Source organism: Acomys russatus, chromosome 19, assembly GCF_903995435.1.
Source record: "Acomys russatus chromosome 19, mAcoRus1.1, whole genome shotgun sequence".
In the NCBI taxonomy this organism is placed as follows: domain Eukaryota; kingdom Metazoa; phylum Chordata; class Mammalia; order Rodentia; family Muridae; genus Acomys; species Acomys russatus.
Window position 1 is genome coordinate 19658407 of NC_067155.1, and position 16674 is coordinate 19675080.

At 54.7% G+C, this 16674-nt stretch overlaps 2 protein-coding genes across 3 annotated transcripts in view; both read right to left on the reverse strand.

Annotated features, from left to right (window-relative positions):
- Window positions 1-941: 941 nt before the first annotated feature.
- Window positions 942-2896, reverse strand: Zbtb32 (zinc finger and BTB domain containing 32). The gene is made up of 5 exons (XM_051162802.1): window positions 2045-2896; window positions 1805-1878; window positions 1663-1728; window positions 1360-1524; window positions 942-1219 (listed from the first exon to the last, which is right to left on the reverse strand). The coding sequence occupies exons 1-5, from the start codon at window positions 2893-2895 to the stop codon at window positions 942-944; spliced, it is 1434 nt and encodes a 477-aa protein (XP_051018759.1). The 5' UTR covers window position 2896.
- Upk1a (uroplakin 1A) overlaps window positions 2864-16674 on the reverse strand; it is a 20036-nt gene continuing 6225 nt past the window's right edge. The window contains exons 6-7 of one of the 2 annotated variants that reach the window (XM_051162746.1): window positions 16295-16378; window positions 2864-2994 (exon numbers count right to left, since the gene is read on the reverse strand). In XM_051162746.1, the coding sequence (XP_051018703.1) occupies window positions 2989-2994; window positions 16295-16378 (90 nt within the window). In that variant the 3' untranslated portion in view covers window positions 2864-2988. Of the gene's footprint in view, window positions 2995-15707; window positions 16169-16294; window positions 16379-16674 lie in introns of those variants that run through there. The other variant, XM_051162745.1, reaches the window with a different exon arrangement.

Here is a 16674-nt window from a genome sequence, read left to right on the forward strand (position 1 = left end):
CCCGGCGTCGCGGCCTGAGAGCGGGAGGCGCAAGGTCTTCTGGGAAATGTAGTCCAGTCGCCTTGCTCCTTCCGCCGACAGCTAGGGCGCGAGAACTGGGACTACCGGGACCGCGACAGAGACCGGGAGAACCAGTTCCTGGTCTCGAGGAGGTGTGGTCCCGTACAGACTCCTCCCATTGTTCTAGTCCGAACTAGCGACCCGCGTAGACTACCATTCCCAGGGTACTGCTGGCTTCGGACCCTGGGAACCTGACGGACGCACCGGCAAACGAAGTTAGCTACTGCGCTAGTGATGGGCTGAGAGAAGGGCGGTGGCGCCGCTACCTGGTAGCCGCTTGCCCGGCGCCGAGGGAAGGATGCTGGAGAGGCTGGTCCCCCGTCCCATACTAGGAGGCGAGCAGGCGGGTGGTGGACATCGGGACCTGACGCGGTGGGCGGCTGTGGGAGGGACCAGGGTCTTGGGAGCAGGCGCGGGGTGGGGAGAGGGCTCGCAGCCACCCTTCCCCTCCCGCAGGGTCCGCGCGCCTTCGCGGCGTGCCGTCCTCGGGAATTATACGGAGCCGCCGGAAATGAAATGCCCAGCCCTCTGTTTAGTATATGGCGGGTGGCCAGCAGGGGCCGCTGCAGGACAAGGGGCAAGAGTGAGAACTCCTAGCGCGGACGGAAAGGCTGGACCATCCTCACTGGAGAGCACAGGAAACTCTTTATTACAGTGATGAGACTGATAGTCCCCCGTTAACCTTCACCAACTTAAATGTTCCTAACTCGCACTCGCCAACCGGCCGAGACTTCTGCAACCCTCGGTCATCCGGAAAGGGGTCGTGGCTCCTGTCCCGCAGCGCTTCTGCGGTCAGATTTGCCAGGCGGCCCTAGCGACAGGGCTGGCTGAGCCCTCCCGCCTTTCACTCTTGTCAAGCCAGAGAAGCTACCAACACTGGGTCAGGTAGCAGAGGAGGAGGTAGGAATCCCGGGAGAGATCGAGGCGCGAGTCGACCTCGAGGAAGAGTAGAGGAGGGTGGAGCGGATGGTCCATCCAGGCGGCAGCTGGCTGGGCGGGTGGCCACGCATGTGCGCCTGCATGGCAGCCAGGCTAGGGCAGCCAGCCCTGCACAGAGGGCAGCGATAGGGAGCAGCCCCATGTGTCCTCAGGTGCTTGGTCATGGCAGAGAAATCCCGGGAGCGCTGGGGACAGAGGCTACAGGAGAAGGGCTTCTCTCCTACAGGTGGAGGAGAAAGCCAGAGAAGGAAGAAATGGGCGAAGGTTGGCCTGGCTGGGAGTGTATCGAGCGAGGGAGGAGCTGGCAGACCAGCGATGGAGACGAAGAAGACAAATTCACACTGGGCAAGATGCCCATACCTGTGTGGACTCGGTAATGCGTCTCCATCTGATGCTTGAGTGAAAACCTCTTTCCACAGACGGAGCAAGAATAGGGCCGAGAGCGAGCAGCAGAGGGTAAAGGGGGGTGTTGGCGGGATGGGCAGCTCAGTGTGCGCTCTTGACCCACACAGGTGGCCAGTGTGCCTGTGTGGACAGAGAAGTCAAATTGGCATGACCAGCATCCCTGGGGCTGGAGCAATACCATGTCCAGGCAAGATATTAAAAGCCTTTTTCTTTTTCCTTTTGTCAGAGGGTGGGGCAGCAGTTCTCTCCCATACTTACCTAGGTACCCTTGCCCAGACTCTTCTATCTCCCAAGGGCTGAGTTTTTCAGGGCCCCGGGGAAAGGCTTCGGGAGGCAGAGTGAAGTAGGGGCCCTGCTAAGGCTGGACTCCCAAAGCCTGTGTGGATCAACAGGGGCTTACCTGGAGTCGGGCTGCAGGGGGCCAGCAGATTCTGGCTCCAGAGACCTTTGGAGTGGTTCAAGGTCAGTGGGATCCTGGGTGGGGAAGAATCACAGCCTTGGCAGAGCCTGAGACCCTAACCGGCCCTTAATTCAGGAAATGTACAGCAGAGACGAGAGCGCGGCCCCTTCTCCCCCTAACTGCGGCCTCCTGCGCCCCTCCATCCCAGCCTAGGTGCCGTTCACTAAGCCCTCCACTCACCTCTGGTCTTGAGGCCAGACCTGCCCGGCTGCGGTGGCAGGGGCACTATGGCAGAAGGGAGTGCCATATCTGGGCGGCGGCCACAGCAAGATGCTCCACAGGGCAGGTTGGCCCTCCCCCCAGCAGGGGGCCTCAGCCCACCAGGGCCTGGGAATAAGGCTAGTTAGGAGAGAATCTGGTGCTGGGAGGGGGCCAGGCCACCCGGGAGGACTCTCCTTGGGGCTCTGGGAGCTTGCTATACCTCCAGTGGCCTCTTGCTGCCTTTCTGCTCCCCTACAGCCAACAGGGGCTGGGCCCAGTGCCTCCTCTGGTCTCATCTTCCTAGTGACCCCTGGCATCTCCGAGCTCTCTCTGGGTGCTCTGTGCCTGGGGAACAGCTCCTGTTCCCCAGTTCCCTTCCCTGGCTTCTGTTTCTCTCCAGGACCCCCCAGTCCTCGCTCGGAACTCCTCATGAGTTCTGACTGCTGGTGCTGCTCCAGTCCTGGGTCCAGCTCATCCTCACGCTTGGCCTCCTGAGCCCTCTGACACGCTTCTTCCAGGGCCTGAACCCCCAAGGCTCTGGCTGCCTCTTCAAGGTTCCCCAGTTCCCCAGGCCGGAGCTCTACACTCTCCCCATACACCAAGGTCAGAAGCTGAGCAAAGGTGGACGGGCTGATGCCTTCACCCAGAGCCCAGCGGCCCCTGCAGCCCAGCCTCGGGCTCGCCCCTGCCAGCACCAGGCTGTGAGCAGGGAACTCCAGGCCCCCGACGGTGATCAGGGTGTCACACAGTGCTGGCCGCAGCTTAGCAGCCAGCCGCACCAGCCTATCAGAGCCATATGGGCTGATGAGTCTTGTGGGGGTATGGGCCATTGCTCCTGGCTAATCTACCAGTTTCAGAGACTCTGGGGGAAAAGCCACCATGGAGTGTCCATGACAGAAAGGAGAAGGAGAAGCTGCAAACGCTCAGGCCTGTGGAGGGGAAGGGAGAAAGAGTGAGTCTCTAGTCTCAGATTGGAGCTGTCTATCCAGAACAAATCAAATACACCAAGTCAAAGGCAAGCTGTAGGGACATTGCAGGAGGACAGTGTACTCCGGGTTAGGTTTGGGGCCAACAGAACAAGAGCCAGGCAGTCAGCAGGGGTTACCAGTGGGTTGAGGACTGGTCTCATGAGCACACTCTGCCTTGCCCAGGCTCTTTGGCACAGAAAGCCCTGTGAGCATTCTGGCTTTTCCTCACTTCACCCAAAGCCTGGCAATTAATGAATGGAGTGAGATGGAACTTCACGAGAGTTCAGCAAGCTTGTGGGTCCTCCCCCAGTGTGAGCCCCGAAAGCCAGAGAAGACAGCACAGCGGGTCACATGGCAGGAGAGCAGACTCCAGGGCATCACGCACCCTCAGAAGAAATTAGAAAAGACCAGAGATTCCCGTGCAGTGAGGGGAGAGTGCCACACGGAATTTTAGAAAAGGGTTTTGTGCCTGAGGAGGAGGCAGAAAGGGGAGGGAAGCTGGAGAGGGGAAGCTTTTCCTCTCAAAATGCGGATAAAGAGTCACTTGGTTTCTGCTTTTCACAAGCCGGAAAATGAAGACCAGAAAGTGCCCCCAAAAATCAAGAGTTTCATCACACCTCAAAACCACCCCACAGGCCTCCCAGAGAGAAGGACACATAGCCTGAGTGTCTTAGTGCCCAACAAGCCGAGCCTCCACGCAGACCCTCCATGAGGAAGCAACCCCATAGGAGGGAGCACTACTGCTTGGACACCTTAGGGTGAGGGATGCAGGTTGACAGGGAGCAGGGGTGGGGGGGCGGGGAGGGGGAAGAGGTTGGAATGGAGGGAAATCTGGGCTGAGGGGGAGAGGCAGAGACTCACCTCGCAGCCTCCCAGCACCGCATGCTGTCTATGGCTCTTGGGGCTCCTGCCTGCCCCCTGCCCTGCTAGCCCCACCCCTGTCCTCAGCCATCCCAGGCCTCAGTCAGCCACCGGCCCCCAAAGGGGTGTGGCTTTACTGTCCCTGCTTAAGAGCTTCAAGAGAGACTGTACCCGGCTACAGACTGCCTCCTCACCCTGACTCCATTTGTCAACTCCTTTTAGTCAAAGATGTAAATGTGTGGTGACTGGAAGTTTGGAATGAGGTCTGAACCGCAGCTCTGCCATCTACTAGTGGAGTTGCCTCAGCCATCAAATACTAATGATGTCCTCGGGAGGTGGCCGTGAGGCTGAAGTGCCCTGGGTGAGGAAGTGGCCTGGCCTGTGAGGACAACACAGCATTCAGCTGCTGTGATCTGTGTCTTAGGCGCGACAGTGGCATGGAATAACTAGAGACCATTTCTGAAACCTTAGAAGTCTAGGGACAATATCAGAAGTGGGAGCAGAGGGGACGTGGAAGGCCACGCCTCTGCCCTCAGCTTAGTACATCAAGCGTCACTCTGTGAGCTGGGCCCTTGTCCTCTGGACCGCAGCAAGGACTGGCGGTGTGTGACTCAGATCCTCCCAGCAGGCTCTGAGGGGGGCAACCCCAGGAAGCCTGTGGTGGTCTTCGAAGAGAAAATCTCCTTTTCCTGGGCTGGTGACAAATGACTTTTCTCTGAAATCAAAACCAAGGGTTTCTTTCACTTTCTGCTCAGGGGATCGAGGTCCCTGGAGGTCTCCCGCCTCCTCTCACACTTTTAGCCCCCCACCACCTCTCTCTCATCTTGCAATCTCTGTCAGCCACCACACCCGGCTTTGAAGGGATAAAGCCTTTCAGACTCAAGTTTCCCTTTCTTTTCTTTCCTTCCTTCCTTCCTGTCTCTCCACTCTGTCAATCTGGTCCTTAAGCTTATCTTTTCACTCACTTATCTTTTCATTCACTCAGCAGGTAGTTGAGGTACTTGTGGCCTGTGTCTGTCACACAGATGCAATAATAACAGGAAGAGAAACAAGCCAGACATTGATGGGTGCTGTGGTGGCAGAATCAGCCTGAGTTCCAATAGGTTGCTCCCCAGACTCTGGCCGCTCCTAGACCCAATAACTGACATTAAGATGTCAGTTTCTCCCTTGGCGGCAGGACTCCTGGGTGTTCAGACTCCCCACACACTTAGGATGCCTTCCTTGCCATTTTTAGCTTGGTGCAGACAGGTGTCAAGCATCCTAGATCAGACAGGGTGTGTCAGCGGGTGAGGCTGGCGAAGGGGCAGCGGTGTGGGGACAGAGGAAGATGAGTCAGAGCGAAAGGGAACATGCAAATGGCACCTTGGGTTCATCTGCTCCTCTGAACGTTAAATAGTTTCCATTCTGCGCTTTCTAAATTCCTAACATCACACAGTCCGCATCACACTAGCGCTGCCTATATAAAAAACACACAAAATGCCAATCCTTCTGATGGGTGTGCAAAACAGACACACACAAACCTTCCTCCAACACAAAAGCACATACTCTCGAAAAACAAGAGGTGGGGCAAAGCCACAGTGATAGAGGAAAAGCACTGGGGTCTCACAGCCCCATCCCCCGTGGAAGCCCGTGAGTGACTCAGCCCAGCCACCCGATGCCCAAGAAGTGGGGGCTGCTCAAAATGTAGCTCTGTAAGCAGAGTCCACGGAGAGTGACGAGAGTGACGTAGGCTTTCAGGATGCTAAGAATGAGAAAAGAGCAAGGGGACTCCCCATTGAGTAAACATAGCCCCCTAAGAATAGGAAACCCCATCGTGCCTCCCACTTGGTGTCTACCCACAGTGAGGCTGTCCCCTTGAAGAGCCCTCAGAGGTATTCCCAGTGCCCTTTGCACCTGAGCCCTGGTGCTGGTGACACTGGGGGCCCTAGACTGGCCTCTTCCTAAAGCCAGGGCATGGGCACTAAGCCCTGACAACAGAAACGGATCAAACAGCAAGCACTTTAACTTGCGAGTGTCGGGCCACTGCTCTCGTCACATCTCAGACCCTAAAGTGGCCTTTCTCTCTCTCCCAGAAACTCAGCCACACCCCCTGCCGCTCTCCACCTCGCTGGGGTAGCACGAAACCACCCTGCTGTGCAGTGGCCTTGCGGACCCTCCCGCTCCGCTCCGCAGCTGCAAGATAAGGTCAGGGCTCCACCTCCGGCCTGGCTCCACATAAGGCCAGGAGTCAAGTAGACCATGCCAGACGAGATCACGTGCTATGGAACTTCTTGCTACCTCAGAAAAATCCACACAAGTCAGAAAACCCTCTGGTCAGACAGCTTTTCTTCAGGGCCCCAGGGCCCCAGCATGCTGTTCATGGGGGGCATCTCTCCTAATGAGGCACCGCTCTAGGGTTTCAAGGAAGGCTCTCCCCTCAACCCCTGGGTATGATGTTCTCTCTCTCAAAATGCCCTCCCTCTTCAAGACCCATCAGCCCCCAGGGTAGCAAGGTTCAGGACCCAAAACAGCCCCTTCTGAAGGACTGTCCCAGGCGAACTGCCCTGCCGCATCTGGCCTCTGAATTATAACCTGAATTACTGTTCTCGGACTATCTCCATCTCTGAGAAAATCAGCACTTGCTGGTCATCCTAGCACTCAGGAGGCTGAGGCAGGAGGACTGGGAGCTTGAAGTCGAGCTCAGCAGCATAAGACGACCCTGTTTGAAACAACAAAGCTTGTCCCCACTTTCTGCTTCCTCTCCCACTCCTGCGGCGCACGCCTTTAATCCCAGCACTTAGGGAGGCGGAGGCAGGGGGATCGCTGTGAGCTAGAGGCCAGCCTGGTCTACCAAGTGGGTCCAGGACAGCCAAGGCTACACAGAGAAACCCTGTCTCAAACAAACAAACAAAAAAGAACTCGTGGAAATGCTCCTACCTTAGCATACCAAATGCTGGGGGTCTAGGAATGAGCCACCATGCCAAGCTTTCTCTGTTCTCCTTAATACCCACATTACTGAATCAAATTTGAGCCCTGACATTTTCACTCCTACTAATAGGACTGACCAACGAGATGATAAAGGGAAGTGTGTGAGGTGCTCAGTGGCCACAGCCCAGATGCAGAAAGCAAAGCTTTTGATTGTAGTGACAGAGCCAGCTTAGCGTGACAGTGTCACCAGAGCCATGCAAACACTGACTCTATCTAAGTACTACAATTAAACTTAGACTACCACAGTATGCCAGGGTGGTGCTTTTATGGAAAAATATTTTCTTTTTGTCTTCCGCCACCCTTTTTGTTTTGAGACAGGATTTCACTGTGTAGCCCAGGCTGGTCTCCTGTCAGTCCTCCCACCTCAGCCTCCAAGTGCTTTGATTACAGGTATGAGCCACCACACATCCCTTTGCCCCCATGTGTTTTAAATTACTGGGTCCCCTCCCCAAGCCAAGCTGAACAGAATTCAAATTAGAACAGAAATCTTCCCAGGAGCACATTTTCCCCACATTATCCGCAATCTCCCCACATTATTTACGTGCGTTAAGACCAGTTGGCCAAGCCTGAGAAGAACCTCTGAGCGTCTGCTGGAGCCAGGTACAGCCCACACACACCAGAGCAGAGAGGCGCCTCCCACAAATGTGTTCCTCTCTTCCCTTAAACCAGCGCGAGGGAAGGAAAAAATGCCGGCACTTAGCCTAACCCCAGACCAGAATATAGGGGAGCTGAGCCAGGGTCAGAGAGACCCCGCGAGAGCACCCGAGGGGAGCTGAGCCGGGTCACACAGACCACGTGAGAGCACACCTTCTGTGGATTAGGTGACAAAGGAACTGGACCAGCCCTCAGAACCCTTTCTGTGAGGTTAAGCTCTTTCCAAACCCTCAGCCTTTTTGTGGGGGACTGCTTTGAGACCTAAATATTAATATCACGTAAACCCAAACGGAGGGCCCCAAGCTGCTCTCCTTGGGCTATGTTCCTCCTTGTGAGCTGAAAAGTCCCAGGGCATCAAGGAAGTGCCCACTTGGGTGCTGAGAGACCCCTTAAACACACACACACACACACACACACACACACACACACACACACACCTATACTCTTGGAGACTAGACCTTTACCGGACCACCCGATGCCGAGCCCACACCCCAGGTCCAGATGGACCTCAACTCTCCACTCATGAGAATGAACTATCTCTGGACACATTTACACACTTGAGATCCTGTGTTGACTGGAGACCGATGTGCAGCTCAGTATATGAGACCAACAGCAAGCACGGGGGAAAATGGGTGATTTGTGGTCTTGCCGAGAATCCACACACAGTACAGGGATCTCCTTTATTTCACGGTTATGCAGGTTAATATTGTCATCACCTCTGCCATCCCTTTAGCCCTTTTCCCACTCAATACACACCCGTGCGTACATTTCCTTATGATTTTCTTTTTCTTTTCCCCCGAGGCAGGGTTTCTCTGTGTAGCCTTGGCTGTCCTGGAACTCACTTTGTAGATCAGGCTGGCCTCGAACTCACAGCAATCTGCCTGCCTCTGCCTCCCGAGTGCTGGGATTAAAGGCGTGTGCCACCAAGGCCCATTCTTTATGAATTTCAAGAGCAAACAGACCACGGAAGTCCAGTCATGGAAGTGCCTTCCATACCTAGACCCTGGGTGTAACCCGAAGTACCCTGAAAGCCATAACACCACTAAACAGCCAAGCAAAATTTGGTATCAACACATTGCCCCACAAGTCAAAACAAAACAAAACAAAGCCATCAGTGGGCCAGGAGTGAGAACACATGCTTGTAATTCTATCACCACAATCGCATAGTGGACCCCACATAGCTCTCCCCCCACAAGATAGCACAACTGCTGGCTGCTCTATGCCTACAGCTCAAGAGATCATGGGAAGCTTTGGGCACGCCCAGACTTTGAAGAGCCGCAGATCATCCCACGAGGGAAGCATCAGTTCCTATCCCGCAACAGGCTTGTTGGCTGGGATTTCTCCCCAGAATCTCCAGAGAAACCCTGGCCAAACAACCAGGTCACAATTGGCCACCCTGGAGCCGACGCTGGAAAAAAAAAAAAAAATCTTGAGCGCTTAAAGTCAGGGGACAAAACCACCATCTATGCAGCCTGGAAAAACAAAACAAAAACAAAACGGCCACCGACAGTTTCCCAGTGGGATTTCAACCTCATGAACACTCCCTCCAGACCAAGCTGGGCCCAAAGACCCCAGGAAACTCCTCTCCACGTGCACACCAGTGAACCACAAGCCTCTCCCTCCACTTGGCAGAGCCAAGCCGACATGGTGGCTCCCTGTTTTCCTGCTCCAGCATAGGTTGGCCTCGGGCGACCACGACAAAAATAAAATAAAATATAAACCAGAGGGCATGCTGCCCTCGCCTTCCGCCCAATCTGGGCGCAAGAGACACACGGCCTAAAGCCATTAACCTTTCAGTTCTGATCCCTCAAGGAGACGCCCCCCCACCTTAGCCCTAGCATTCTCAGGGCTAGGTGCGACATCAAAGGGGAGAAGAAAAAAAAGAAAAAAGAAAAGAAAAGCCAGTAGCACTCACCAGTGTGGTCTCCTCCTACATCAACCTCACCCGCTCTGAGGGCAGCGCAGGCCAAAGTGGCCGTTGGAAAGGTGTTGGGGTGGGGGGGAGATCAACCCAAGACCAGGAGCTCGAGGCCACCTGCGCACGCGCGCTCCCTTGGCCCCCTGAGGCGGACGCCGATTGGCTGCAGCCCTCGCCCTGCTCTTTTCTCATTGGTGCCCGTGGCTTCTCGTTGCAGCTGATTGGCTGCGGAGCTCGGGCCTGGAGCCGTGTGAGCAGCAAGGCGGGAAGCTGAGGCGTCGTCATGTGTTGTCAACCAGCCAAGAGCGTCGAGTGGCTACCGACGCTGCCCTTCCCCGTCCCAGTCTCTAGTGGCCTCTCGGAGGATCCGTCACCGCGAATCCGAGGAAACCCTTGCTATCCGAGCGGAAACGCAAGCTTTCTTCTCAACCCCCTACAACGCGCAGAAACTAACAGCCTATGGGGGAATATGCAAGAGCACGCAAAGGAGTCTTCCCGTCTTGGTGAGTGCAAAAGCCCAGATAAATACAGCCGGACATAAAGAATGGATGGATGGCCGGGCGCGGTGGCAGTGCACGCCCTTAATCCCAGCACTCGGGAGGCAGAGGCAGGAGGATCGCTGTGAGTTCGAGGCCAGCCTGGTCCACAAAGCGAGTCCAGGACAGCGAGGGCTACACAGAGAGACCCTGTCTCGAAAAAAACAAAACAAAACAACAACAAAAAAGAATGGGTGGAAGGCCTGGAGAGATGGCTCAGCGGTTAAGAGCACTGGCTGCTCTTCCAGAGGACCTGGAGAGCCCCCTTCCCCTGCCTCTTTTCCTAAAGTTTGTTTTGTTTTGGTTTTGTTCTTGTGAGACAGGGTCTCTCTGTGTAGCCCTGGCTGTCCTGGACTCGCTCTGTAGACCAGGCTGGCCTCGAACTCACAGCGATCCTCCTGCCTCTGACTCCCGAGTGCTGGGATTAATGGCGTGCGCCTCCGCCGCCCCGGCTGGATGAACACTTCTAATTCCCCATGACTCCCCGGCCTGCTGAGCCACCGAGTACATCGCACATCGCAGCGCCGGGTCCCTGGATCTTAGCCAGGGGACGCACCTTGCACAACAAACCAAACCTGGGCCCGGCCTGCGGTGGCACCGCTCATTGGCTGGGCCCTGGGCCACAGCCAATCAGACACGAACGCGCCTTCAAGGAGGCGGGCCTTGATCGGCCGCTGCCGCTTCTGATTGGCCCCGAGGCTGCTCTCGCTGTGGATTGATCGGCGGGCGAGAGGCGCAGCTTTCCGCGGCTACGCGGACCTCCTTGAGCGGCAGAGAAGAAGCACGCGGGGGCCGGGGAGACGGCGCAGGGGTTAAAGGCGCTGACTTGTCTTTCCAGAGGTCCTGAGTTGAATCCCCAGCAACCACATGGTGGCTCACAGCCATCTATAGTGAGATGTGGCGCCCCCTTCTGGTGTTAATGTGTAGGTAGAACACTGTACAATAAACAAATCTTAGGGAAGAAAGGGAAAGGGCACATGGAGCCCGGCGGTGGCGGCACACGCCTTTAAGAATCTCGTTCATGGATGTTTTGATCCGCACCCACCACCACCTCCCTCCCACCCCTGGAGACAAAGGCTCTCGCTGCTCCTGGAGCTAGGCTCCCGGCTAGCAAGCCCCAGCAATACTCCCGTCTCACCCTCCTAGGCCCACCCCACAGCAGTGAGGGTTGTGGGCACCGCATAGCACCGCCGGCTTTATAGAAAGGGCTCAGGGGATTTGAACTCAATTCCCCCTGACTGCCCAGCGTGCACTCTCACCCACTGGGCAGATCTCCCTAGTCCCAGGGGTCAGGTGTTTGAGTGTTTGGATTTAGGCTTGGATCTAGTCCTGAAAATTGGCTTAATCAGATCCTGTCTGAGGGGGGCGGAGAGGGGGGGAGGGAGGGATAGAGGGGGGGAAGGGAGAGAGAGAGAAAGAGAGGGAGAGAGGGAGAGAGAGAGAGAGAGAGAGAGAAAGAGAGGGAGAGAGAGAGAAAGAGAGAATGCTTACAGAGGAGGCCGGGAAGAGTGTCGTGGGTCCTCAGCTGGTGGCACTATTGAAGTGTAGTGGGATGGGGAAAGCACTAAGCTCATTAGTGGGTTAATCTGCTGATGAATTCATGGATGAAGGGGCTACGAGGCCCTGGGTCCCTGGGGCTCTGCCTCTGTCCGGTGTATCTTGTGGGTTCTCTCCTACTACCCGAACACACTCAGGTTGTCAGACTTTCATGGCGTGATGTTTTCGATAATAAATACCCTTATAGTCGCAGACATTCAACACTTGTCCTCAGTTGGCTGAGCCTTTCAGAGAAGTCATGGGCGGGGACTGCCTTGCTGAAGGAAGGAAAACGCTGAGGGCAGGCTTTGAGAAGGTTTGGTTTGGTTTGGTTTGGTTTTTCGAGACAGGGTCTCTCTGTGTAGCCTTGACTGTCCTGGACTCACTTTGTAGACCAGGCTGGCCTTGAACTCACAGCGATCCTCCTGCCTCTGCCTCCCGAGTGCTTGCATTAAAGGCGTGTGTCACCACTGCCAGGCTAGGCTTTGAGAATATAAGGTCTCTCCAATTTTCAGTTTCTTTATACTTGGAGATGTAAACTTGGAGAGCTCTTACTCTGACCAACATGAATACTATGAATGCTTCCGTCCATGAGAGATTCTTATCGCTGGAACCGAAAGCCCAAACAAACATTTCTTTCTATAAGTTGCCTTCGTCATAAGCTTTATCACAGAGACAGAAGAGTAATTACACATTTGGCATTCTACCCACTGAGCCATCTTCTGGCCCACATGTCTCCTGTTCTTTCTATGTTGCTGAGGGTCCTCAGGGCTTTGTGCAGGCTAGGCAAGTGTCACACTATGAGCGACGTCCCTTAGACCCTCCCCCACATTTTTGGTTGGTTTGTTTGTTGTTGGTTTTGGGTTTGATTTTCGAGACACAGTTTCTCTGTGTAGCCTTTAATCCCAGCACTCCGGAGGCAGAGGCAGGTGGATGGTTGTGAGTTTGGGGGCATGGGGGGGAGGTCCAGGACGGCCGAAGCTACACAGAAAAACCTTGTCTGGAAAAAAAATATCAAAAAAAGAAAAAAAATAACTTACTTTCATGGGTGAAATAGAAATGGTTTGTGCCCCGCTTGCTGGCTACCTAGCATCAGGTTTCTGTTCTGTGAGTTCACAGGAGACACCCGGGGGAGAGGCGGAGGGCACAGGAAGTGGCAAGGGACCCAGCCAGCCACACGGGTTCATCCCAGTCAGGTGAGCCCCTAGATCATGTGCAGAGCCCCACTGGGGAGCTGGAGCTGCCTAGAGGTGGAGGGTCGCAGGAGGAACAGATGGCACATGTGTCTTCTCTAACCTGTCCTTCTCAAGGCCCCTGCTCTGACCTTGGCCACCCCCTGCTTCCCTCTTACCCACAAGGCTTACCTAGCACTGGTCTCTGGGCAAAGGGGCCAGGAAGGACAAACCTGTCCAACCAGCCCAGACTGTCTAGTCAGGACACACTGCTGTCAGGCCAGCTGAGCCACTCAGGGCATGAAGACAGGAAGAGGGAGAGCGGGTGGTGGCACACCAGGGACAGAAATGCTGGTCTGCCTGCCTGACCCTCTACCCCAGAGACCAGATCCACCCCCAAAGCTCCCATACACGCCAAGGCCTGGCCTGTCTGAACTGCTTGGGGCAAGTTCAAGATTCCCTGGCACAGTCATCCCTCCCTCTGTGTACCTTTTGCACAAGATCAATGGAGGTTTTTTTTGCTTTTTGGTTTTTGGTTTTTGGTTTTTGGAGACAGGGTTTCTCTGTGTGCCTTGGCTGTCCCAGACTTGCTTTGTAGACCAGGCTGGCCTCCAACTCACAGCGATCTGCCTACCTCTGCCTCCTGAGTGCTGGGATTAAAGGGGTGCACCACCATGCCTGGCTCCTTTCTTGATCTCTCAAGTTCTGGGAAAACCGTAATGCCCAACCATGTATGTATTTTTTTTTTTTTTTTTAATCAGAAACCATGTAGTCTGTTCTTTTTCTGGTCTCTGTCTGCCTGCCTGTTCCTCCCTCCCTCCCTCTCTCCTTCCCTCCCCCGCCACCTCTCTTCTCTCTCTCTCTCTCTCTCTCTCTCTCTCTCTCTCTCTCTCTCTCTCTCTCTGAGATAAGGCCTCATGTAGCCCAGGCTGGCCTCTAATTTGCTCAAAACCTCAAACTCCTGGTCCTTCAACGCCCACTTTCCGAGTACTGTGATTATAGGTTTGGTGCCAACACTGCCAACACACACAGTTTCTTTCTGCACCCCATCCTGTAACACAATGGGCTGAGAAAAATCCATGAGTCATAATGGAAAGGTCTACATGGGGGGCTGGAGAGACGGCTCAGAGGTTAAGAGCACTGCCTGCTCTTCCAGAGGTCCTGAGTTCAATTCCCAGCAACCACACGGTGGCTCACAACCGTCTGTAACTGCAGTTCCAGGGGATCTGACACCCTTTTCTGACCTCCATGGGGACTGCATGCATGTGGTACACACACATACATTCAAAAAGGAGTCATATCATAAAATAAATATCCTAAGATGAGCATGGTGACACATGTGTTTAATCCCACCACTCAGGAAGCAGAGGCAGGCAGATCGCTCTGAGTTCGAGGCCAGCCTAGTGTACAAAGCGAATCCAGGATAGCCAATGCTACACAGAGAGACCCTGTCTCAAACAAACAAACTAACTAACTAACTAACAAATAAATATTCTAAAACATGGTAAAAACTACCTGGTGGTGGTGGCAACCCCCTCCTTTAATCCTGGCGCCCAAGAGGAGGCAGAGTCAGGCAGACAGATCTCTGAGTCTATAGAATGTTACAGGGCAGACAGAACCACACAGAGAAACCCTGTCTCTAAATAAATAGCCTTTAATCCCAGCACTCTGAAGGCAAGGGCAGAGGGATCTTTGAGTTTGAGGTTAGCCTGGTCTACAGAGTCAGTTCCAGGACAGCCAAGGCTACACAGAGAAACCCTGTCTCAAAGTAAATAGATAAGAGGTGGGGGGGGGGGTTCTGTGCTATAAGACAGGGACTATTATAATCCTCATTTCATAGAGGGACACAGGTGGGGCCGGTGAGAATGCAGGGCTGCCACCCCCCCCAAAAAACCCTCAACTATAAACTCTATAAAGCAAGTCACAGTGAACTTGCTCAGGAGGACACCTGACTAGCATGGAAGGCCTCCGTTTCCTTAATGTGGCTACAGGTTAGTCAAACATGTGCTAGGGACCACAGAGAAACAGGCTCAGCCAGTTACCCGGCCTCTCCACAGCCATTGGCCCTGGAATGTAGCACGTCTATCTATAAGGGGCTTTGAAAACCCTGCTTTGAGGCTAGCCATGGTGAGGCAATCCAACACTCAGGAGCCAGAGGTGGGAGAATTTAGAATGCTAAATTGGGTGGTGGCGCACGTCTGTATTCTCAGCACTCTGGGAGGCAGAGGCAGGAGGATCGCTGTGAGTTCGAGGCCAGCCTGGTCTACAAAGCGAGTCCAGGACGGCCAAGGCTACACAGAGAAACCCTGTCTCAAAAAACCAAAAAGAAGAAAAAGGAGGGTGTGTAGGCTTAATTTTCTCAGCAATTATATTTTATTACGAACTTATTAACCGAGAGTACCTCACTTATAATCCGACTAACCTAAACAATAGGAAAAGGAGAAAATGAAACCATAAGGATATCAGTTCTGAGGAACGATTCACCTGGCATAATCAGCAGGATTTCTACTGCTGGAACCTGGAGCAACCAGAACCCAGAGCCTCAGCCGGAGCCCGGAGCCCCAACCCGGCCTGGCTGAGTTACTAGCTTTTTAAATATAAAATCTGAGCCACATGTGGTGGCGCATGCCTTTAATCCCAGCACTTGGGAGGCAGAGGCAGGAGGATTGCTGTGAGTTCGAGGCGGATCACTGAGAGTTCAAGGCCAGCCTGGTCTACAAAGTGAGTCCAGGACAGCCAAGGCTACACAGAGAAACCCTGTCTTGGAAAACAAAAAAAGTAATTAATTAATTAATTAATTCCAGAGACTGTTTGGGCTACCGAGTTAAGGCCCCATCTCAACCAGGAACAGAAATGGACGCCTCTTTTTCACCCAGCCGGTATTTATTGGATACCCGGCCCTTGCTTAGACACTTGCTGCGTGATGATGGGGACCCTCCCTGCCCCGCCCCCACACGGTGACCACACCCCGCCCCGCCCCCACACCGTGACCACACCCCCGCCCCGCCCCGCCCCCACACCGTGGCCACAGCAGCAGGCATCCTTCCCTCCTCTTAAAGCAATCTAGGTCTGCCACAGCTTATGCAAACAACTGGGCAGCAGTGGCTACCCCACCACCACTCCCGTGGGAAGTTCTGGCAGCCACAGAGAGGAGCACGATGGGTTGCTAAGAGCAGTGAAGGGCCACTGAGGACAGGACATTTTGTCATCACCAGATCAGGGTCAAAGGGATCCAGGAACAAAACAAAAAACAAAACAAAACAAACAAACAAACAAATCCAGGGCCTGGGGCACAGCTGGTGTCCAGAGAAGTTCCCACACATACAAAGGGAAACCGGAGGGAGGGTGCACAGGGGTGGGCTGCGGGAGGAGGTTGAGGGGTCCCCGGGTGCAGCAGGGAGGCCGGAGCTCCGGGCGGAGGGGCACACAGGGTCTCCTCTTCATCCTCAGAGAGTGGTGTAGAAGTACATGGCTATTAGCATCACAGGGAGCTGGGCGGGCGAAGGGTAAGATGAGGCGCTCTAGCCCTGACCCACGCGTCTCCCCCAAGCGCACCCCCGCCCCTGGACAGCCCCCAGGCTCCCTCTTCCACAGTCCACGGGTGACCCAGTTCCTACCGTCCACATCAAGATGGCGAACCCAAACCATGATATGCCCCACGTGTAGCTGTCAATGGCGTGGCCGATGTGCTCAAAGCAACCCTGGCGAGAGAGAGGCGGCAGGGGCTCGTCAGGGTGCCATGGGAAGGAGGCTGATGGGTGGGCGAGGCCTGGTTTTCCCGGTCATACAATGGGAATTATGGCCGAGTCTGCCTTCTGGGACTCTTAGCCAAGAAAGCAACGTTGCTGTCGGGATGGGCTTAGTTATGTTCAGCCTGGCTTTTGGTGCTACCCACAAACCGCAAGAGTTTGAAATCCAGCTTTAGCCGGCGCCTGTAATCCCAGCACTCAGGAGGCAGAGGCAGGAGGATCGCTGTGAGTTCGAGGCCAGCCTAGAA